The sequence below is a fragment of the Hylobates moloch genome, unplaced genomic scaffold (genome assembly GCF_009828535.3).
Source record: "Hylobates moloch isolate HMO894 unplaced genomic scaffold, HMol_V3 SCAFFOLD_16, whole genome shotgun sequence".
Lineage (NCBI taxonomy): Eukaryota > Metazoa > Chordata > Mammalia > Primates > Hylobatidae > Hylobates > Hylobates moloch.
In genome coordinates, this window is record NW_026652291.1 from 72,536,392 (window position 1) to 72,558,137 (window position 21,746).

Sequence of the window (21,746 nt, forward strand, 5' to 3'; positions counted from 1 at the left end):
CACAATCCTAAACGTATATGCACCTAACACTGCAGCTCCCAAATTTATAAAACAATTATTAATAGACCTAAGAAATGAGATAGACAGCAACACAATAGCGGGGGACTTCAATTCTCCACTGACAGCACTAGACAGGTCATCAAGACAGAACGACAACAAAGAAACAATGGATTTAAACCATACCTTGGAACAAATGGACTTAACAGATATATACAGAACATTTCATCCAACAACTGCAGAATACACATTCTATTCAACAGTGCATGGAACTTTCTCCAAGATAGGCCATATGATAAACCACAAAATGAGCCTCAATAAATTTTAAAAAATTGAAATTATATCAAAGCACTCTCTTAGACCACAATGGAATAAAACTGGAAATCAACTCCAAAAGGAACCTTCAAAACCATGCAAATATATGGAAATTAAATAACCTGCTCCTGAATGAGCATTGGGTCAAAAACAAAATCAAGATGGAAATTTAAAAATTCTTCTGGCTGGGCACAGTGGCTTATGCCTGTGATCCCAGAGCTTTGGGAGGCTGAGGTGGGTGGATCACCTGAGGGTGGGAGTTCGAAACCAGCTTGATCAACATGGAGAAACCCTGTCTCTACTAAAAATACAAAAGTAGCCAGGCATGGTGGTGCATGCCTGTAATCCCAGCTACTCAGGAGGCTGAAGCAGGAGAATCGCTTGAACCCGGAAGGTGGAGTTTGCAGTGAGTTGAGATTGCACTATTGCACTCCAGCCTGGGCAACAAGAGTGAAACTCTGTCTCAAAAACAAACAAACAAGCAAACAAACAAAAAAATTCTCCGAACTGAATGACAATAATGACACAATCTATCAAAATCTCTGTGATACAGCAAAGGTGGTAGTAAGGGGAAAGTTCATAGCCTTAAAAAGCTACATCAAAAAGACTGAAAGAGCACAAACCGACAGTCCAAGGTCATGCCTCAAGGAACTAGAGAAACAAGAACAAACCAAACCCAAACCCAGCAGAAGAAAGGAAATAACCAAGATCAGAGCAGAACTAAATTAAAACAACAAACAAAATACAAAAGATAAATGAAACAAAAAGCTAGTTCTTTGAAAAGATAAATAAAATCGATAGACCATTAGAAAGATTGGAAGAAAAGAAGAGAGAAAATCCAAATAAACTCATTAAGAAACAAAACAGGAGATACACCAACAGCAACCAAGCAGAGAATCAAATCAAGAACTCAACCCCTTTTATTATAGCTGCAAAAAAAAAAATAAATAAATAAAATACTTAGGAATATACCTAACCAAGGAGGTGAAAGACCTCTACAAGGAAAACTACGAAACACTGCTGAAAGAAATCACAGATGACACGAACAAATGCAAACACATCCCATGCTCATGGATGGGTAAAATCAACATTGTAAAAATGACCATACTGCCAAAAGTGATCTACAAATTCAACGCAATCTCTATCAAAATGCCACCATAAGTCTTCATAGAATTAGAAAAAACAATTCTAAAATTCACATGGAAACGAAAAAGGACCCACATAGCCAAAGCAAGACTAAGCAAAAAGAACAAATCTGGAGGTATCACACTACCTGATTTCAAACTATACTGTAAGGCCATGGTCACCAAAACAGCATGGTACTGGTATAAAAATAGGCACAGAGACCAATGGAACAGAATAGAGAACCCAGAAATAAACCCAAATACTTACAGCCAACTGATCTTCGACAAAGCAAACATAAACATAAAGTGGGGAAAGGACACCTTTTTCAATAAATGGTGCTGGGATGATAGCTTAGCCACATGTAGCAGAACGAAACTGGATCCTCATCTCTAATCTTATACAAAAATCAACTCAAGATGGATTAAGGACTTAAATCTAAGACCTGAAACTATAAAAATTCTAGAAGATAACATTGGAAAAACCCCTCTAGACATTGGCTTAGGCAAGGATTTCATGACCAAGAACCCAAAAGCAGTATAAAAACAAAGATAAACAGATGGGACTTAATTAAACTAAAGAGCTTTTATACAGCAAAAGGAATAGCAGAGTGAAGAGAAAACTCACAGAGTAGGGGAAAATCATCACAATCTAGACATCTGACAAAGGACTAATACCCAGAATCTACAATGAATTCAAACAAATTGGTAAGAAAAAAAACAAACGATCCCATAAAAAAGGGGCCTAAGGACATGAACAGACAATTCTCAAAAGATATGCAAATGGCCAACAAACGTGAAAAATGCTCAAAATCATTAATGATCAGGGAAATGCAAATCAAAACCACAATACGATACCACCTGACTCCTGCAAGAATGGCCATAATAAAAAAAAAATCAAAAAACACTAGATGCTGGCATGGATGTGGTCATCAGGGAACACTTTTACATTGCTGGTGGGAATGTAAACTAGTACAGCCACTATGGAAAACAGTGTGGAGATTCTTTAAAGAACTAAAAGTAGAGCTGCCATTTTAATCCAGCAATCCCACTACTGGGTATCTACCCAGAGGAAAACAAGTCATTATATGAAAAAGACATTTTGCACACACGTTTATAGCAGCACAACTCGCAATTGCAAATTGTGGTACCAACCCAAATACCCATAAATCAATGAGTGGATAGAGAAACTGTGGTGTATATATAGACAATGGAATACTACTCAGCCATAAAAAGGAATGAATTAACAGCATTTGCAGCAACCTGGATGAGACTGGAGACTATTATTCTAAGTGAAGTAACTCAGGAATAGAAAACCAAACATCGTATGTTCTCCCTGATATGTGGGAGCAAAGCTATAAGGACACAAAAGCATAAGAATGATACAATGGACTTTGGGGACTTGTGGGAAGGGTGGTAGGGGGGCAAGGGATAAAAGACTGCAAAAAGGGTGCAGTGTATACTGCTCAGGTGTTAGGTGCACCAAAATCTCATATCACCACTAAAGAACTTACTCATGTAACCAAATACCACTGGTACCCCAATAATCCATGGAATAATAAAAAATAAAAATAAAGACTATCAACTGGGGGAAAAATGAACAGAAAAAAGGAAATGAAAAAAGATTAAGACGAAATTCAAATGCAAACTTTTTAACAGAATCAAGAGGTATTAAATTATTTCATTTCTAAAGTTTTACTCTGTTTTGCAGTTATCCTGTGGGCCAGCCCTAGTCTATGGACCACACTCTGAGGAGCAATGATGGCCTTATAGACCATTATAAAGACTTCTGCATTGCTGCCTAGTGATAATGGAAAGCCACTGGAGGATTCTGAGCAGAAAAATGACATAATCTGACTTACATTTTACAGGATCCCTCTGGCCAGAGCAGAGTGACAGGTGGGCAGGGCAGAAGCAGGGAGACTAATTAGAAACTTACTACAATATTACAGATGAACGATTATAGAGACTTAGACACAAGAGGTAGTGTGTGTGCTGAGCAGTAGTCAGATTCCGTACACATTATGAAGGGAGAGCTGACAGCATTTGTCATCAAATTAGACAAACGTTAAGGGAAATGGAAAACAGAGTTGCCAATAAATGAAACAAGGAAGACTGCAGGAAAAGCACTCAAATTTGAGATACTTATTAGATAGCCAAGTGAAAATGACAATTTGATATTTGAATATTTTAGTTAAGGATTCACAGAATTCAGATGAGAGATCCTAGACTACATATAAAAATCTGAAGCTGTAGCATATAGATGATATTTAAAGCCATCTATATGTATGAGACAAGAGAATAAGAGATTCAAGAACTGATTCCTGGGTACTAAAACATGAAAAGGTCAGGGCTTTACAGAAAAATCAGTGAAAGAATCTACTTTAAGAAGTGGACAATGAAGTGAGAAGAAACAGGAGGATATGCTATTCTGGAGGCCAAGCAAAGAAGCATTTCAATGGGGAAGGAATGATCTACTCTGTATATGCTTCTGATAAATCAAGCAGGATTAGGACTGAAAAAATGTACATCCGATTTAACAATGTAGAGGTCACATGTGGCCTTGACAAGGACAGTTTGATTTAAAAAGTGAATGGCCAGGCACAGTGGCTCATGCCTATAATCCCAACACTTTGGGAGGCTGAGGCAGGCAGATGACTTGAGGTCAGGAGTTTAAGACCAGCCTGGCCAACATGGCAAAAACCCATCTCTACTAAAAATACAAAAATTAGCCAGGCACATGGTGATGTGCGTCTGTAATCCCAGCTACTCAGGAGGCTGAGGCAGGAGAACTGGTTGAACCTGGGAGGCAGAGGTTGCAGTGAGCTGAGATTGTGCCACTGCACTCTAGCCTGGGTGACAGACCGAGGCTCCACCTCAAAAAAAAAAAAAAAAAGTGAATGAATATAATGAACTCCTACAAACCATTAAGAGAAAGACCAACACCCAAAATAATGGAAAAGCATATGAATTCATAGATAAGAATAGATGCTCAAATTCAGTACTGATGAAGGAAAAGCAAATTAAAATGGAAAAACAAACATTTTTTTAAAAATGAGACAATATTTCACATATAAAGGACCAGCAAAAAATTAAAATCTGACAGTACAAGTAATAGGGAGAACATAAGGAAATGAGAACTCCCAAACACTACTAGAGGGAATGTAAATTATTCTGACAAAGTGGAGAACAATTGGGCGATAATAGTAAAGTTATTAATGTACAAATCCTACAACTCAGTAATTCCACTTTTGGTACATACCCTAGGGAAATTTTCCCAGCTGCGTATAAAAATACACATATAAGACTGTTCACAGCTGGGCGTGGTGGCTCATGCCTATAATCACAGCAATTTGGGAGGCCAAGGCTGGTGGATTACCTGAGGTCAGGAGTTTGAGACCAGCCTGGCCAACATGATGAAACCCCATCTCTACTGAAAATACAAAAAAATTAGCCAGGCGTGGTGGTGGGCACCTGTAATCCCAGGTTCTTGGGAGGCTGAGGCAGGAGAATCGCTTGAACCCAGGAGGCAGAGGTTGCAGTGAGCTGAGATCATGCCATTGCACTCCAACCTGGGCAACAACAGTGAAACTCTGTCTGAAAAAAAAAAAAGAATGTTCACAGCCAGGCACGGTGGCTCACACCTATAATCCCAGCACTTTAGAAGGCTGAAGCGGGTGGATCACCTGAGGTCAGGAGGTTCAAGACCAACCTGGCCAACATGGTGAAACCTTGCTTCCACTAAAAATACAAAAATTGGCTGAGCATAGTGGCACACGCCTGTAATCCTAGCTACTTGGGAGGCTGAGGCAGGAGAATCGTTTGAACCCAGGAGGCAGAGGTTGCAGTGGGCCAAGATTGTGCCATTGCACTCCAGCCTGGGCAACAAGAGCTAAAACTCCATCTCAAAAAAAAAAAAAAAAGTTCACTGTAGTACTATTTGGAATAGTGAAAAACTGGAAACAAAAGACCATCAACAGAAAACTGAATAAGTAAAATGTGAAATAAAGTACAATACCACAAAATAGTTAAAATGAATTATGGCTGTATAGTAACAACAAATCTCATAAACAGAATGGCTAATAAAAAAATCAGTTGCAGATGACAGTACGCCATAATTTATATAACATTTAAAATTATCTAGAATAATATGTAATGTTTATTAATATATTAAGTGATGAAAGGAAAAAATAAAAATAATATGGCATAATGATAAATGTAGGTGGTGAATTTATTATATTGTGAAAAGTATACTGTATACTGAAATACTGAACAGAAATATTTAATGATTATTTTATTTTTAAAAATAGCCATAAAGTGATCCACCTGCAAAACTGCCTGGGTACCAGCTCGTATGTTTTGTTCTGTGGCTTCTTCAGAGGCGTTATGAAGAGCACCTTGGTAGGAGCCGTTTTTTGCCCAACTGGAATTTCGAACATGATCAGCAGTATTGGTCCCATTTTCCTGAAGCAAAATATCAAGTTTTTAATATTTCATTAATAAGAATGCTGCAACTAGTCAGTTAAGTTGAAAAGGTAAATGAAATTATCAGGTCCCACTGCTAAACAGGTTTCTTTCTCTCAAAATAGATGATGTCTTATCCAAATCCAAAAACAATGTATATTCACTGTAAAAAAGGATTCTCAATGACAAAAATATAAAGTAAAAAACAACAACAAAACCCATAATGAGCAGCCAGAGATTATATCATTCCAGAGAGTATTCTTCTATAGGTCTAATGTATAAACCTCCCTTTCATACTCTCACATACTCAAGAATGGGATTATATTACCTACAGCTTTGTAAAAAGATGAATTCTGTTCTAAATTAAATGCCAGAATCCAAATAAATGACAAAGAAAATGGTTTACATTTATCCTACTTAGGAGTACTAAAATTCTCATTATTCAAAGAATACTGAAACTTCAAATCACTGAGACTACAGCTTTCTGCTTGCATTTTAGCTGTAACAAGTCTTACAGACAAGGGAGTTCCCTCAGTTAAAAAACACAAACAGAAATGCCACTCTGTAGTTCTCTTTTTAAAGTGTCCCTCCAGTTTCTTCCTTCTTGTCATTCACCAATATCTTTAAATGATTAAGTTTTACAAAAATATTTTGTATAGGGTTTGTAATATGCAAGAGGTTTAGTCCAATACAAACAGCTCTGCCATTACCAGAAACAGTACTGGAACGCTGCCCTGAGTAGCCAATAAAACATGCCATGGTCTAGTCTAGCCTTTCTCTTAAGCTCCATGTCCCTGTAATCAAGTGTCTTCTGAAGAGCTCTTCCTGAATGACCCACAAGCATCTCAAACTTCAGATATTTAAAAATAAGTTTATTAATCAGATTCCCCCCATTCCTGCCAACCCAATCCCTCTAGCTGCCTTAGCCATCACCAAACTTGAGCTGTTTAAAATTCCCATCCATGTGTGAATGGCAACTACTCTGGTTGCAAAAGAAAGAAACTTGCGACACCTCCCCATTCCTCAAAAACACTAATATATCTGTCCTCTCCCTTATATTTCCACTGCAACTACCACTGTCCTAGATCGGGTACTTATCATCTCACTTCCAAACTTTGATAATCCTTCCTAACTGGTCTCCTTGCCTACAGATTGACCTACAATCTATCCTCCATTCTGGGCCTGGTATGACCTTCTGAAGTATGTAACTATTCATGCTACTCTCTTATTCAAAGGCTTTCCAGTTTCTAGAATGTAATTAAAGTCTACTAACATGGCACACAAGTTACTGAACAGAATCCAGTCCTGTCTATCTCATATTTCCTGCTGTTCTGTCTCATCTACTCTACGCTGCAGCCAAATAAAAATATTTTCAAGGTTTCTCATACATTTGTAGGTGCTATTCACACTGTGTGTTACCTTTCCCATTTGTCTACCTGCTCTTTTATCTTATACTACCTCTTCCATGAAGCATTCCGTGATTTCCCCAAGCAGAGTTAGGTGTTCTCTCTTTCATTCTCTAGGATTATAGCAGTAACACTGTTTTATAATAATACTTATTTTGTATGCTTGTCTTCCGGCTAAACCAGAAGTTATGTGAAGGTAGAAATAATGTCTGCTCATGTTTCTACCTCCAACACTTGTTCTCAATGTGGGCAACCAAAAGCTTTGTATGGTATTTGCAAATTTGTGAGAGTGTTTTCTTGTCACAATAAATGAAAGATACCACTAGAATTTAACGAAATAGGACAGAGAATGCTAAGCATCCTACACAGCACATGGCAGTCCTACACACACAAAAAAGAAACTGTCTTGTATTGTGTATGTCTTTCAAATGTCTCACAGATGCTATGAGAATTTTAAAAGCCCATTTAGGTCAGGGGCTGTGGCTCCCGCCTGTCATCCCCAGCACTTTGGGAGGCTGAGGTGGGCAGGTCACTTGAGCTCAGGAGGTCAAGACCAGCTGGGAAACATGGTGAAACCCTATTTCTATTAAAAATACAAAAAAATTAGCCAGGTGTGGTGGCGAGTGCCTATAGTCCAAGCTACTCGGGTGGCTGAGGCTGGATGATGGCTTGAACCCAGGAGGTGGAGGTTACAGTGAGCTGAGCTCAAGCCACTGCATTCCAGCCAGAGCAACAGAGGCAAACCTTGTTTCAAAATAATAATAATAATAATAATAAATAAAATTAAAAACCCATTTATAATTATCTGAATTTGTAACATAATTCCACTTTATAACTGTAACACCAAAAATTTAAATGACTCCCTTATATATTGAATTTATCAGAAATGTAAACCAGTACATTGTACCTTTTGGGTTTGGACCACACCATTTGCAAGAATCGCTGGCACTTTGAAAAACCACATCTCTAATGGCAGCCAGTGCTGGTTACACAACACACCTAACATCACCAATCTACCCTTTCCTCTCTCCTTTCATTCCTTCCATTGTTTGTTTTTGAATTATGTATGTAGATAGTTTATATTATCCATCATTCTTATTTAAGAATAGTAAATGATGTGGGGTAGGCTCATTATATATGGCACATCATGACTAACAAAGTCAGGGAAAGCAAATTCTTTTTAAACTCATAGGTTTATTTTCCAGCATAAAAATATCAATAAATTTGATATTTTTCATTGGTGTGTAAGAATTAGGACTGTAGATATTATTTCATAATTTATATGGTTAATTTTATTTACTTCAATTATATTTCTCAGTTACATTTTTCCCTTTCTTAGAAGGGTGGAGAGTGCTCTACGTATGTGTGTATATATACATATACACGTATATACACACATACACACATGCTCAGGCTCATCAAATCCCTACAGAATTGGCCTAGTCATCCATACATTAGTATCCTGACTAAATTCCACGGATGAGGTTAGATTAACCACTAAAGTGAATACGCATTACTCAATCATTCCTATCTAGATTTAGCAAGATATGTATCAATCGCAGACAACTTTATGGTGAAAGGCAAATCAGACAAAACAGATAAATCACTTTCAATAAACTTTCTGCACTCCTAACTCCATCTTAGCATCTGCTGTTGGAGTCTAACCTGTGACAAACGTTGAACAACCAAAGGAATAAATGGAACCCCAGGGACTCAAATGCCACCTCTACTACTCTCTCTTTTCTCATCTTTTCCCTGCTGTGAGTAAACTCTAGTCTTTCTTATCACAAAATAACTTATTTTACCAAGTCAAGAAGTTTCACGATCTGAAATCAGCTCTAGTGCAAAAGATTCCAAGGAGGGGGCCCAAACACTGTGGCTTATGCTGAGTAGCCACTCCTAAATAGTTACTCCCTCCAGGGAAGGAGGAATTGTGATTTGGTAATAACACCCCCCTGAAAGTATGTATTTTAAAATCCATTTTGATGTAGTACCACAGTTTGAAATATTACACCTTTATAATAGTACCTAATTTTCATTTAGACAATGGCTTAAAGAATCAGTATACAACCTCAATATTAATCTTTAAAAGTTGTGGTATCACAGGGCTTTGCTATACGGTACTGAGATGACTACTGTTACATTACCTAAACTGCTGCAAAATATACTGAAAGATATCTTTATCTTCCCATTTAATAAGTATATTTGTGTTAACCCATTATTATGTTTCTGCAAAACTCTTAATCTATTAGAGTAACACTAAAATATATAAATCTTATAACTTCACCTCTTCTCTTTTTTCTCCTTCTTGCATTGAAATATCATGGTCTGTGACATTTTCAATGCAAGGGAGGTCTGAAGAAGTGATCACAATTTCTTCAGGCTCTTGCATGAACAAAGGTTTTTCCTCTTGTTGGATCCATTCTTGATATACTTTTACCACTTTTCTCATAGCTGCTGCTTCACAAATTGGTAATAAAAATGCCTAGGGAAAAAAAGGAGAATCAAGATAATGATACTTTTTCCTTTGCCACAAACCACTAATGCAGTAATGTTTTTCACATCACATCACAGATTCTTGGAAACTGCAACTTTAAGCAAAACAATGACATATAACAAAACTCATTTTGCCATAAGCTAATTGATATAAATAAAAGTTAAGTTCCTATGGGATATTTCTAGTAAAAAAAAAAATCACCAAACTTCTAAATAGAGACCAAAACACTTACAATATTAAACACTGAAATAAATGTGAGCTATATGTACATTTAAGAAAGATTAATAAAAATAAGTAAGACAATTAATTACCCAAATATTCTAATTCAGGATCACTGGTGGCCAGTGTATCCCAGCAGCTCAGGGGCAAGACAAGAACCCAGCCCTGGACAGGATGCCATTCCATTGTGGGGTGCAATCACATACACCCCAACACTCACCCAGACTGAGACCATTTAGACACACCAATTCACCTAATGTGTACAGTTTTGGGATATGGGAGGAAACTGTAGCACCTACAGAAAACCCACATAGACGTGGGGAGAACATGCAAACTCCACACAGACAGTGACCCCTGCTGGGAATCTATTTTTTTTTTGCCATCAACATTATAGTTACACAATGTTTCTTAAAGACCTGCTGTACATATATTTCTCTTATTATAAAATGTGAGATAAAAAATAACTTTTAAAAGTTAACCAATTCATTGTCGTAAAAAGCCTGTTGTCTCCAAATTATCTGCACACTGATATAGAAATGTTTGTGGTAGATAGGCACTGACTTCAAGTAGAAGAAATAAAGATTAGTTGAAATTGTATTACTCAGAATGGTGATATTCCTTGCTTCCTGAAATAATTGAGCTCTTACAAAGGTCAATGTAAATATGACTTTTCATAAGTTATACTTTTTTGTAACTTACATTATTATGGTTTTAAAATTTTTTATTATTTTAGGGACAGGGTCTCCCTATGTTACCCAGGCTAGACTGAACTCCTGGCCTCAAGCGATTCTCCTGCCTCTGTCTCCTGAGTAGCTTGAACTATAGGCACACACCACCACACCCAGTCATCATTGTCTTTTTGAGAACTATTTCTTTTAAAACAGATTTTGATTTTAAAATAAAAATTAAATTTGCCTCTACAAACTAATAAAAATCACATGTAATAAGGTACCTCACCTTTTCTAAGCATACAAAGAAAAAAATTAAGGCTGGCATATTTCATTTTACATATAATCAAGTTCTATAGTCTAACAATAAGGCAAAATTTAAAAGAAAAATCTCATAGTTATTCTTTTCTTCCGGTATTTTCTGGGATCTTAAAAAAAATATTTTCCTCATCACAAAAACACATTTTCATAAAAAAAAAATTTACACAATCCAGACAGGGAAAAATAAAACAGCAAAAATACACTTAATCTCATCACCCAAAGTCTTTTCCTTGTGTGTGTTTGTGTTTATGGGTTAATATTTTTACTTTACTTTTCAGGTGCAAATAGAATTAAATTGCTGCTGGGCGCAGTGGCTCATGCCTGTAATCCTAGCACTTTGGGAGGCCAAGGCTGGCAGATCACCTGAGGGCGGGAGTTCAAGACCAGCCTGACCAACATGGAGAATCCCCATCTCTACTAAAAATACAAAATCAGCTGGGTGTGGGGCGCATGCCTGTAATACCAGCTACTTGGGAGGCTGAGGCAGGAGAATCGCTTGAACCTGAGAGACGGAAGTTGCGGTGAGCTGAGATCACAAGATCACACCACTGCACTCCAGCCTGGGCAACAAGAACGAGATTCCATCTCAAAAAAAAAAAAAAAAAAAAAGCATTAAATTGCTTTTACTTTTTATTTTTTTATGACGCTACCTGTTAATATCAATCTTAAAAATCACAAACTCTTTACCTAAAATCTGCCACCTTCTATTATAGAGTTATCAGTAGGTATATTAAATAATAATCACGTGGTCAAATGGAACTTATTTTATCGGAATGAAACCAGCAAAAAGGTCAGCTCCCAAGATGATGATGAAAAGTTAATGTGCAATATCAACAGAATATTTATTGTTGTTTTGTTAATCCTTTTGTTTATTTGCTATTATTAATTCCTTAGTAAACTACTTTATTTGTTATTTTCTTTAATCAACTCTTTCCTAAATTATCACTCTCATATTCTAGCAGCTTAATGGTCAAATGGCAAGATTTTGATCATCACTGCCTGCTGTAAGAATATTTATTTTACAGTTGTAGCAACAGCTCAGCCTTCCTTAAAAAGATTCACAATAAAATTTAAAACATTAAAATAGTTAAAATGATCCCAAAGAAATTCTAAGTACAGAAAAATTAACCTGCTTTAAAAAATTAGTATGTACTTCCCATTCAATTTTGCTGTCAATCTAAAACAATGAAAAATAAAATTTAATAATCTTAAAAAATTAATATCCTCCAGAGCTAAAATATTATACAAGTTGTCAGACTACATCCTAGTGGCTTGAATTTACTACAGACCAGAGACCTATATCCTTGCAGATTCCAAAATATGATTTTGCCAACATGCTAAATATGAATTGTGAGGAAAGACTGATATTAGCCATAGCTAAAAACTGATGTATAAAACCAGAGTGATAATTTATCAATTTACAATGAGAAATAACTGTCAAAGAAACCAGAATATTCAAGTTCATAAATCAGCAGTTAATTCCTGCATGAAGAAGAAACAAAAGACCTGGAATAATCTTGAGCAAGGAGAACAAAGCAGGAGGTACCCACGTCTTGATTTCAAAATACATTACAAAACAGTAATCAAAACAGTATGGTACCAGCATAAAAAACAGACATATAGAGCAATGGAACAGACAGCCAGAAATACACACACACACACACACACACACACACACACACACACACACACACAACACACACACACACACACACACACACACACACACACACACACACACAGTATTATCCAGCCTTTAAAAAGCAGAAAATCTGGCCGGGCACAGTGGCTCACGCCTGCAATCCCAGCACTTTGGGAGGCTGAGGTGGGCAGATCACGAGGTCAAGAGTTCGAGACCAGCCTGATCAACATGGTGAAACCCCATCTCTACCAAAAATACAAAAATTAGCCGGGTGTGGTGGCGCATGCCTGTAATCCCAGCTACCCAGGAGGCTGAGGCAGGAGAACTACTTGAACCCGGGAGGCGGAGTTTGCAGTGAGCCGAGATAGTGCCACTGTACTCCAGCCTGGGTGACAGCGTGAGACTCCATCTCAAAAAAAAAAAAAAAGCAGAAAATCCTAGGGCCAGGCACAGTGGCTCATGCCTTCGATCCCAGCACGTTGGGAGGCCGACGAGAGAGGATGGCTTGAGGCAAGGACTTAGAGACCAGCCTGGGCGATATAGCGAGAACCCTTCTCTACAAAATAACTTTTAAAAATTAGCTAGGCATGGTGGTGTGCACCTGTAGTCCCAGCTACTCAGGAGGCTGAGGCATAGGTATCACTTGAGCAGTGAGCTGTGATCACACCACGGTACTCCCGCCTGGGAAATGGAGTGAGACCCTGTTTCAAAAAAACAAAAAGAGGGAAATCCCACCATTTGCAACAACATGGATTAACCCAGCAGACATTATTCTAAGTGAAATAAGCTAGACACAGAAAGACAATTTACTGTATAATCTCACTTAAATGTACAATCTAAAAAATCAAACTTATAAAAACAGAGTAGAATGGTAGTGACTAAGGGCTGAGCAGTAGGCAAAATGGGAGATGCTGATCAAAATGTACAAAGGTTCAGTTATGTGGGATGAACAGATATCTAGCATGGTGACTATAGTTAATAATCCCGTATTTTACACTTGAAATTTGCTAGAAGATTTTATCATAAGTGTTCTTACCATATACAAGCAAATGAAATTTTATCTACGTAAGGCCATGATTATGTTAATCAGATTGATTGTAGTAATCATCCACAATGTACAGGTATATCAAAACATCACAATGTACACCTTAAATATATACAATTTTTATTTGTTGGGTATACCTCAATAAAGTTGGGAAAACTCCATAAAATTAAAAGTGTTTGATACCAACATACATCCACTAAAGTAATTTCTAAATGACTAACTTCAAGCAGAGGAAAGTGATTCTAAATAGAAGATCTGAAAGGGAAGAAATCATAAAATAAAGTGACAAATATATAACAAATACACACCAACACAAAAAATAGAACTAAATTACTTGATAATAATATATACGTTGGGGAGGAAAAATCAGACTAGTAGGGTTCTAAGGTCCTTGTATTGATTAGGAAGAGGGTAAAAAAATAACTTTAGAACTTGAAAAGTGAAGTATACATGTTAAAACTTATACAATAACCACTAAAGGAAAAGGAATGGGGGCTGGGGGGGAAAGACAGAAAAAGACAGAAAGAAAAGCCTAATAAAACTGACAAATCTCTGGCAAGAATCACCATCAAAAAAGAGAGAAAAACAAACAAGGGCTAGGGCCAGGCACAGTGGCTCATGTCTGTAATCCCAGCACTTTGGGAGGCCCAAGGCAGGAGGATTGCTTGAGGCCAGGAGTTCAAGACCAGCCTGGACAACATAGCAAGACCCTGCTCTACAAAAAAATTAAAAAATTACCAGGCAATTAAATACTGCATTGATGGGAATGAAAAGGAGGAACATGAAATGCTTCAGAGGTTAAAAGAATTATAAGAGGATGTGATGAGCTTTGTCAACAAATTTGAAAACAAACACAAGAAGCAAATGCCTAGAAAAATAAACTTATTTAAACTGACTCAACAACTGGAGAGCCTGCATAGTTCTACAAAGCTTTAAAATTCCCCACGAGTATTCCAACATAATTTGTCAAATAACTTTCCTTTCCCAATTGTTACATATTCTGTTAACACAAACTTTAAATCTGGCTGGAACCACTGCCAACACTAGACAAAAATGAAAACAAGTTTGTTTCTTTAACTTAGGATGACAAGGCTAATGCTGTCATGCTTTGTTTTACACATCAATAAATATGTGTGGGAGATCAAGATTATCTGCTTTGCCTAGAGAGCTCCCTGGCATGTGAACACAGTGTGGCACTGAATAAAGAGCACTGACACGGGAACCAGGATGTGGGCATTTTATTCGAACATCTACCACTTACTTGCTGAGACACCTGAATGATCCCCCTCAGCTGCAAAACTCAATGTTGTTTACCTGTAAAAGTGCCTTTGCCATCAAGAGCAAATGGTAGTTTTCATAAGGTTTCTTTTCCACAAAATTTCTACATATTTGAGGACATGCACTTAGGGATTTCTAGCTATTTCATGTGAAATAGCTTTTTGTTCTTTTATTTTCTCTTTTTTTTCTATACTTTCCCTAAGAAATATCTTTCTTAACCAACTTTGACTTCAGAATGCCTTAGAGGACAAAACTAAGCCTTGAGGGTAAAAGCAATAAAAACCTCCCTTCTTATATCATAAACCATTTACTGATGACAGAGTGGAAGATAAAATAATTTTACTATAGTTTATTAATCAAATGATAGAAAAGTTTCAATCTATAATGAGTAATTTAAGAAATTATTCTGGTAACAGGAGTATAAGGGGAAAATAATTATTACACTAAAAGTATCACAAACTAAAATATATAAAGAATAGAAAATACTACAGGATTAGATGTAAATTATATAAACTAAGTATAAACTTAAAAAATCTACATGAAGAATATATTTTAAATAGCTAATAATCAGTAATTTCTTTCTCTCTTTTTTTTTTTTAAGAGATGCGGTCTCACCATGTTGTCCAAAGTGGCCTCAAATTCCTGGGCTCAAGCGATTCTCCCACCTCAGCCTCCTGAACAACTACAACTAAAGGTACACACCACTGTTCCCAGCTAAAAATCAGTATGTTTAATATTAAAGATAAAAGCCTTCCTTATACATTAAAAATACTGAGAGGTATGTTACCTGACGAAATATCTCTGTCACAAAGTTTACATTACTTCTTTTAGAAGAAAAAACTCTGCGAACTATTTCAATGTCTGTGAGATGTTCTTCATCAATACTACAGAGACTAGATGAGCTAGGTTCTCGCTCCGTGAGAGTGCTTGTATTGGAATGAGACTGTTCGGGTTCTGTAGTTCTGTCTGCTTTATCAGCATTATCATTTTTGCTTTCTTCTCTGGATACTAAACTAGCAGCTGCTCTCTAAAATACAAAAAAAAAAAAAAAAAAGAGAGAGAGAGAGAGAGAAACAATATCATAATCATTTAACTATGTATTTTGTCTTTTAATAGGTAATACTGACAAAATCCAAAACATTTCCCAAGTAATTTATACCACTGCTTAAACTCCGGGCATAGAGTTTCATTTAAAAGCAATTCTAAATAATTAATTGGCAATGCAAGTAACTCAACATCTAAGAGACAGAGATACTCCAAAATGTGTGGTAATTAATCATCTACCCACCTATAGTTATATATTCTTCTCAGTAAGTTTGCAGTTCAAACAAGTTATTAATTAAAGCTGGGTGGATGAATAATGGAATTAGAGACAGCTCAGATCTTCAAGAATAAGTAAATAACATCAGAATGTTTACCTAATAAAAACTTATGTTTATAATTATCTCTATTTTACTGTGGACAAAAATTTACACAAGTAAAAGCTTCTTAAACAAAACAAAAAACAAAGGAACAAAATTTATGACAGAAGTAGGAACAAAACTAAAAGAAAATATTAGAAAGCTTGAGAGAAAATTCTATAATTCTAATAATGGAATTTTCACCAAGTCTGAAGATCAAGCCTAACCAGATAGACAGGGAAAAATTAAGTCTTAAGGTGATGATAAGCAAATTACTATATGGTAGAAGTAGCACTATTCTGTGGTATAAATTACTTTCTGTTAAGTTATTCAATTTTTGGCCTCAGTTTTGCCATCCATAAAATAACAGAGCTTAAGTAAGTGATCTCAAATATACCTTTCCAACCAAAAACATTTATGATTTTCATCCATCATGTTCTAGGATCAGAAAACAGATAGTTCTGCTTGAGAATTTTCGCACTTAATAGTTCTTAATACAGAAGTTAGAGCAAAGTTTTGGAGGAAAACACACCATACAGTTTGCTATAGATAAATAAACTAAGAGGAATAAAAGTCAAATTTTCTGTGATGAATTAAACACACGTTATACCTTTATCCTACTTAAAAAAGATTTAAGGTGTTATAGAAAAAACACACATAGTTTAAGATTTTAAAAACTAAGTAAGAAAATCTGAGGAGAGGAAAATAAAAGTAGTAAAAATACTGTAATATAGACATGTTTAGAAAAATGTACGAGGGAAAATAGAAAATAAAAAAGAAGTATGAGAAAAAAGTAAACTGTTAAATCCAAAACAACAGTTTGAAATATTAGTTCCTCTACTGTATTGCTTTGTAATTTTATATCACATTTCTAGACTTGGCGTCTTTGTTGAAAAAGGGGGGAAGGGGGTGTGAATAGGTCTTTTAATCTGCATTTTGTGAATGTCCCCAAATTAAAAAGGGCCATCAAGGTCCTAGCATTTGATCACAGTTCTTTTCACTTGTAAGATTTATCTGTACAATAAAGAATATTTTTAGTATTGTATAATTAAAATATAGAAATAAGAAGCTGAGACTGACATACTAATGAAATTATCTTCTATACTTCCCATTTCATTTCTTTATTAAGAAACTTATTAATTCTATAATTAAAATTTGCATTTACAAAATATATTTATACAAATAAAATAGCACTATTATTTAAGTGTACTCTCCACCTAAGGCAATTGAAATCAATGGACTAAATCTCAAAAGCCATTTCTAACTTTAACAAGCCTGCCTCATTTGTGCATTACCTGAATATTCTTTGGCAAGACTTCACCTTCCATCCCGGGAATATGAGGTCCTGTATGTGGTTTTGGCTCCAGCCAGAAAGAAACCAGCCAACGAATGACAATAACACGAGCTTTAATGAAAGGCTCCTTTGTACAATAGATTGCTTCATTGGTTTCAGCATCTTTCTTTATCATGACATAATGTGGCTTTGGTCTCATCTGTGGGATGTCTGTGCAAAATAAAAGGAAAATGAAAACCAAAATAAGAAAGAAATTATGTTTAGAAAAAACTGACATTTTTAAATATTTGAGAAAATATTGTTATGCTACTCTGGTTTTAGAAGTAGCTTTAGCGCAAAAATGACATTTCAGAATTTGCCAGATGTTTGCATGGAACTCAGAAGAGTGAACCATATATACCAGGATGATATATGGAAACATGTATTTTTACAAAATATCAAAAAGTTCAATGAACCTACGTAAGTACAAAGAAGCTTCCAGAACCATTTAAAATAAATAAGAGCTCACTTCAATTAACCTAACACGGAAACACATATTTTGAAGTCATACAAAATATGAGGTTTTACCTGAGCCTGTTAGTTGCCTAAACTTGGTATTAGGAACATCTTTCTGGGAAAGAGACAATTTACCTACGGACTACCAATACCTTCTACATATGGCAGAGATATGCGTCTAACCCAGGATTTGTACACAAGGCTCTAGGCTCAAGGCTCCAAGAGATATGTTGGCACAATAATTATTAAAAGTAATTGCAAAAACTGCCATTACTTTTGCACCAACCTATATAAATACTGGATGAAACATGGCTATGTAATTATTCACACAGAATTTGAATAAGACTAATACTTGATTGAACCCCCATATGGGGGGAACCTTAAAAAGAAAATTTATAATATAGTCTAAGGATCATGCCAAACAAGAATTCAATTTAATTTACAATCACAAATATTTCTGGTGGACTAACTTTTCTAATTGATAAGATCCAGAGAACAAGTTTTTTAAAAATCTGTTCATTGTTGGCTGGGTGTGGTGGCTCATGCTTATAATTCCAGCACTTTGGGAGGCTAAGGCGGGAGGATCATTTGAAGCCAGGAGTTCAAGACCAGCCTGGGCAACATAGGGAGATCCCATCTCTAAAAAAAAAAAAAAATTAGCCAGATGTGGTGGTGCATGACTGTTGTCCTAGCTACTGGGGAGGTTAAGATGGTAGGATCGCCTGAGCTCAGCAGTTCAAGGCTGCAGTAAACTATAATCATGCCATTGCACTCCAGCCTCCTGGGTGACAGAGCGAGTCCCTGTCTCTTAAAAAACAACAACAACAAAAAAAAACTCATTCTCATTGAAAATTTCCTATTAATATAAATCTGCTTTCAGTATGAATCTAGGTATCATATCTATACCAACCAATACAAGTATTAAATATGATCAGTTTCCTGCAGTAACAAATGCCAACTTTACAGTGAGAGATTATTTTACTCTTAAGTGTGATCTTTCAGAAAATTCCAAACATTACCTACCAAGTATAGGATGATATAAACTGTTTTCCTTACAGATGTTTGGAAAAATATAAGGCAAGTAACATTTCTTAAAATGTGAAAACAAAAATGAAAATCCCCTTTCTTGGTTTTCTTTGTTCTTCCATTCTAAACTTTTTACCTAAAAATAAATTACATAATTAGAATCATTTCAGAAGAAAGAATCTCTTAAATGCAAGTATTAGCAATTATGAACAAGCTTATAAAAGGTTGCAATACACTGAACTGTTAACACTAAAGATCATGATACATAGCGTAAGGACAAATCTTTCAAATTGGTCTAATGTCAAACAAGTACATTATGTATATTTTTTTAAAAACTTAGAAGTATGATTCAAAAAACTATGAAAATTACACAAAAGTTGGCTCTACTAATGACAAAAATATTAAAGTTCTTTCCCTTTTACCTCTTCCTGAATAATTCAGCCTAAAAAACCATACAAAATACATAAGCATATGTGGCAGTGGTGTGTGTATGTAAGCAGTAGCAGCAGTCAAGTGCAGATGATCAGAGCCTGAGCACAGGACGCAGGGCATCCATAAAGGGGGTACAGCAGAGGCAGTACCCCAGTGGGGACTCACAGTCTGAGAGGCATGAGGAGGGTGTCCATGAAGTGGGAGAAGTGAGGACAGAAAGAGATACAGCAGTACAATATAGGGTATGAGAACTCTAAGAAGGTGACGAAGACATCCAAGCAGGCGGTTGGCAAAGGCCCAGAGTAGGGTACTGGAACCCAATCAAGTTAAGGAGAATGTCTGCAGAGGAGGGCAATGGTGGCAACGGGAGATTGATTATACACAAAGGGGACTGATTAAATAAGTATATATACTGAGAATAATACGAGCTACATTTCTCATTGACAGGTAAGAGTTATAAATATGGAAAGGAAGAAACCAGAATGGACCCTGTGGTACTAGACTAAAATCTGGAAAATGGATATGAATTAACATTATGATAGATAGATAGACAGACAGACAGAAACACGGATTTGTGTGTGTCTGTGTCTGTGAATACAATTCTTCATTAAAATGAATGACAGCTCCTTAGAGAAGCAGCAGATTCCAGAGTGGGCAAGGAAGGTACCAGATGAGCTTGGAATATCTTGTGGTGCCAGGAAGTAAGGAAGTGCTCAGACAATGACGGCAACAATTCAAAGGCATAGGATTCAGCTTGAAGGAACTTCCACTAGACAAATTTAGGACAACCTGAGCACCAAAATTGGTAACTGTAGTAAATATTAACACATGAATTCACAGGAATGCATAAATCCATGTTGAGATAAGTAAGTAAACAAACGGGGAGGGGAGAAAGCTTTTTCCTACACTATGTAGCCAACTCTTGAATGTAGAAGTAATGATGGAATTAATATCACCAGTTGGCCAAAAAGTAGAAACAACTCAAATACTCATCGGCTGATGAACAGATAAACAAAATACTGTATATGTATACAATATAATATTATTCAGCGCAATAAAAATGAAGTATCGATACGTGCTACTACATGGATACACCTTGAAAACATTTGCTAAGTAAAAGAAGCTAGTCAATAAAGACTACATATTGTATGATCCTATTAACATGAAATGTCCAGAATAGGCAAATATATAGAGACAGAAAATCAATTCATGTTTGCCTAGGGGTGGGGATGGAAGGGTTGGGGGTAAGAGGACTGACTCCTAAGGGGTATGAGGTTTCTTATTAGTACTAAAATTATACTGTGATGGCTGTGTAACCCTGTATATATACTTAAAACACACTGAACTGTACGTTTTAAGTGAGTGAACTATATGAAATGTGCATCCTATCTCAATAAAGCTGTTTTATAAAAATTACCATTTGGTAACCCTCATAATTACAAAGTCAAAAGCCTTCAATGGATGCTAAAACGTGTGAAATTTCTATAAGAAAGGGGATATTTAGGTAGTAATACAGTACTTCCCCACAAAATACTTGTTGATTTTCTAGTGTAATACTTACTGATATTACACTGGAAAAGCCTGGCAGATGCTACCTTAATCAAAGGATTAAAGCCAACATTGCTCATACATCAGAATTAGCTCAAAATGGACCACAGACCTTAATGTAAAACATAAAACTATAAAACTTCAAGAAGAAAACGTAAGAGAATATCTTTGTGACATTTGATTAGGCAAAGATTAGAAACAATTCCGAAAGTCAGATCCATTAAAAAAGTGGTATAGTGGACTTCATCAAAATAAAAAGCTTCTAAAAAGACTATGAAAATGGAAAGACGAGCTACTGGGAGAAAATATTTGCAAAACATACATCTGACTAAGGACTTCTTTCTAAAACATATAAAAAGCTTAAACTTAATAAGACAAGCCAATTTAAAAATGGGCAAAAAAAGTGAACAGACACTTCACCCAAGATATATAGATGAAAAATAAGCACATAAAAAGATATTCAACATACCATTAGCTGTTAGGGAAATACAAATTAAAACCATAATGAGATATCACGACACATTCACTAGAATGGCTAAAATTACAAATTGACCGTACCAATGTTGGCGAGGATGTGA

General features: G+C 36.0%; 1 protein-coding gene across 3 annotated transcripts in view; it reads right to left on the bottom strand.

Moving 5' to 3' along the window:
- Positions 1 to 21,746, bottom strand: part of RALGAPA1 (Ral GTPase activating protein catalytic subunit alpha 1) — a 286,431-nt gene that overhangs the window by 208,984 nt on the left and 55,701 nt on the right. For all 3 annotated transcript variants that reach the window (XM_058429656.1, XM_032134679.2, XM_032134668.3), the window contains exons 8-12: positions 19,186 to 19,324; positions 17,669 to 17,877; positions 15,761 to 16,000; positions 9,591 to 9,788; positions 5,760 to 5,897 (exon numbers count right to left, since the gene is read on the bottom strand). In XM_058429656.1, coding sequence (XP_058285639.1) covers positions 5,760 to 5,897; positions 9,591 to 9,788; positions 15,761 to 16,000; positions 17,669 to 17,877; positions 19,186 to 19,324 — 924 coding nt within the window. The remainder of the gene's footprint in view (positions 1 to 5,759; positions 5,898 to 9,590; positions 9,789 to 15,760; positions 16,001 to 17,668; positions 17,878 to 19,185; positions 19,325 to 21,746) is intronic.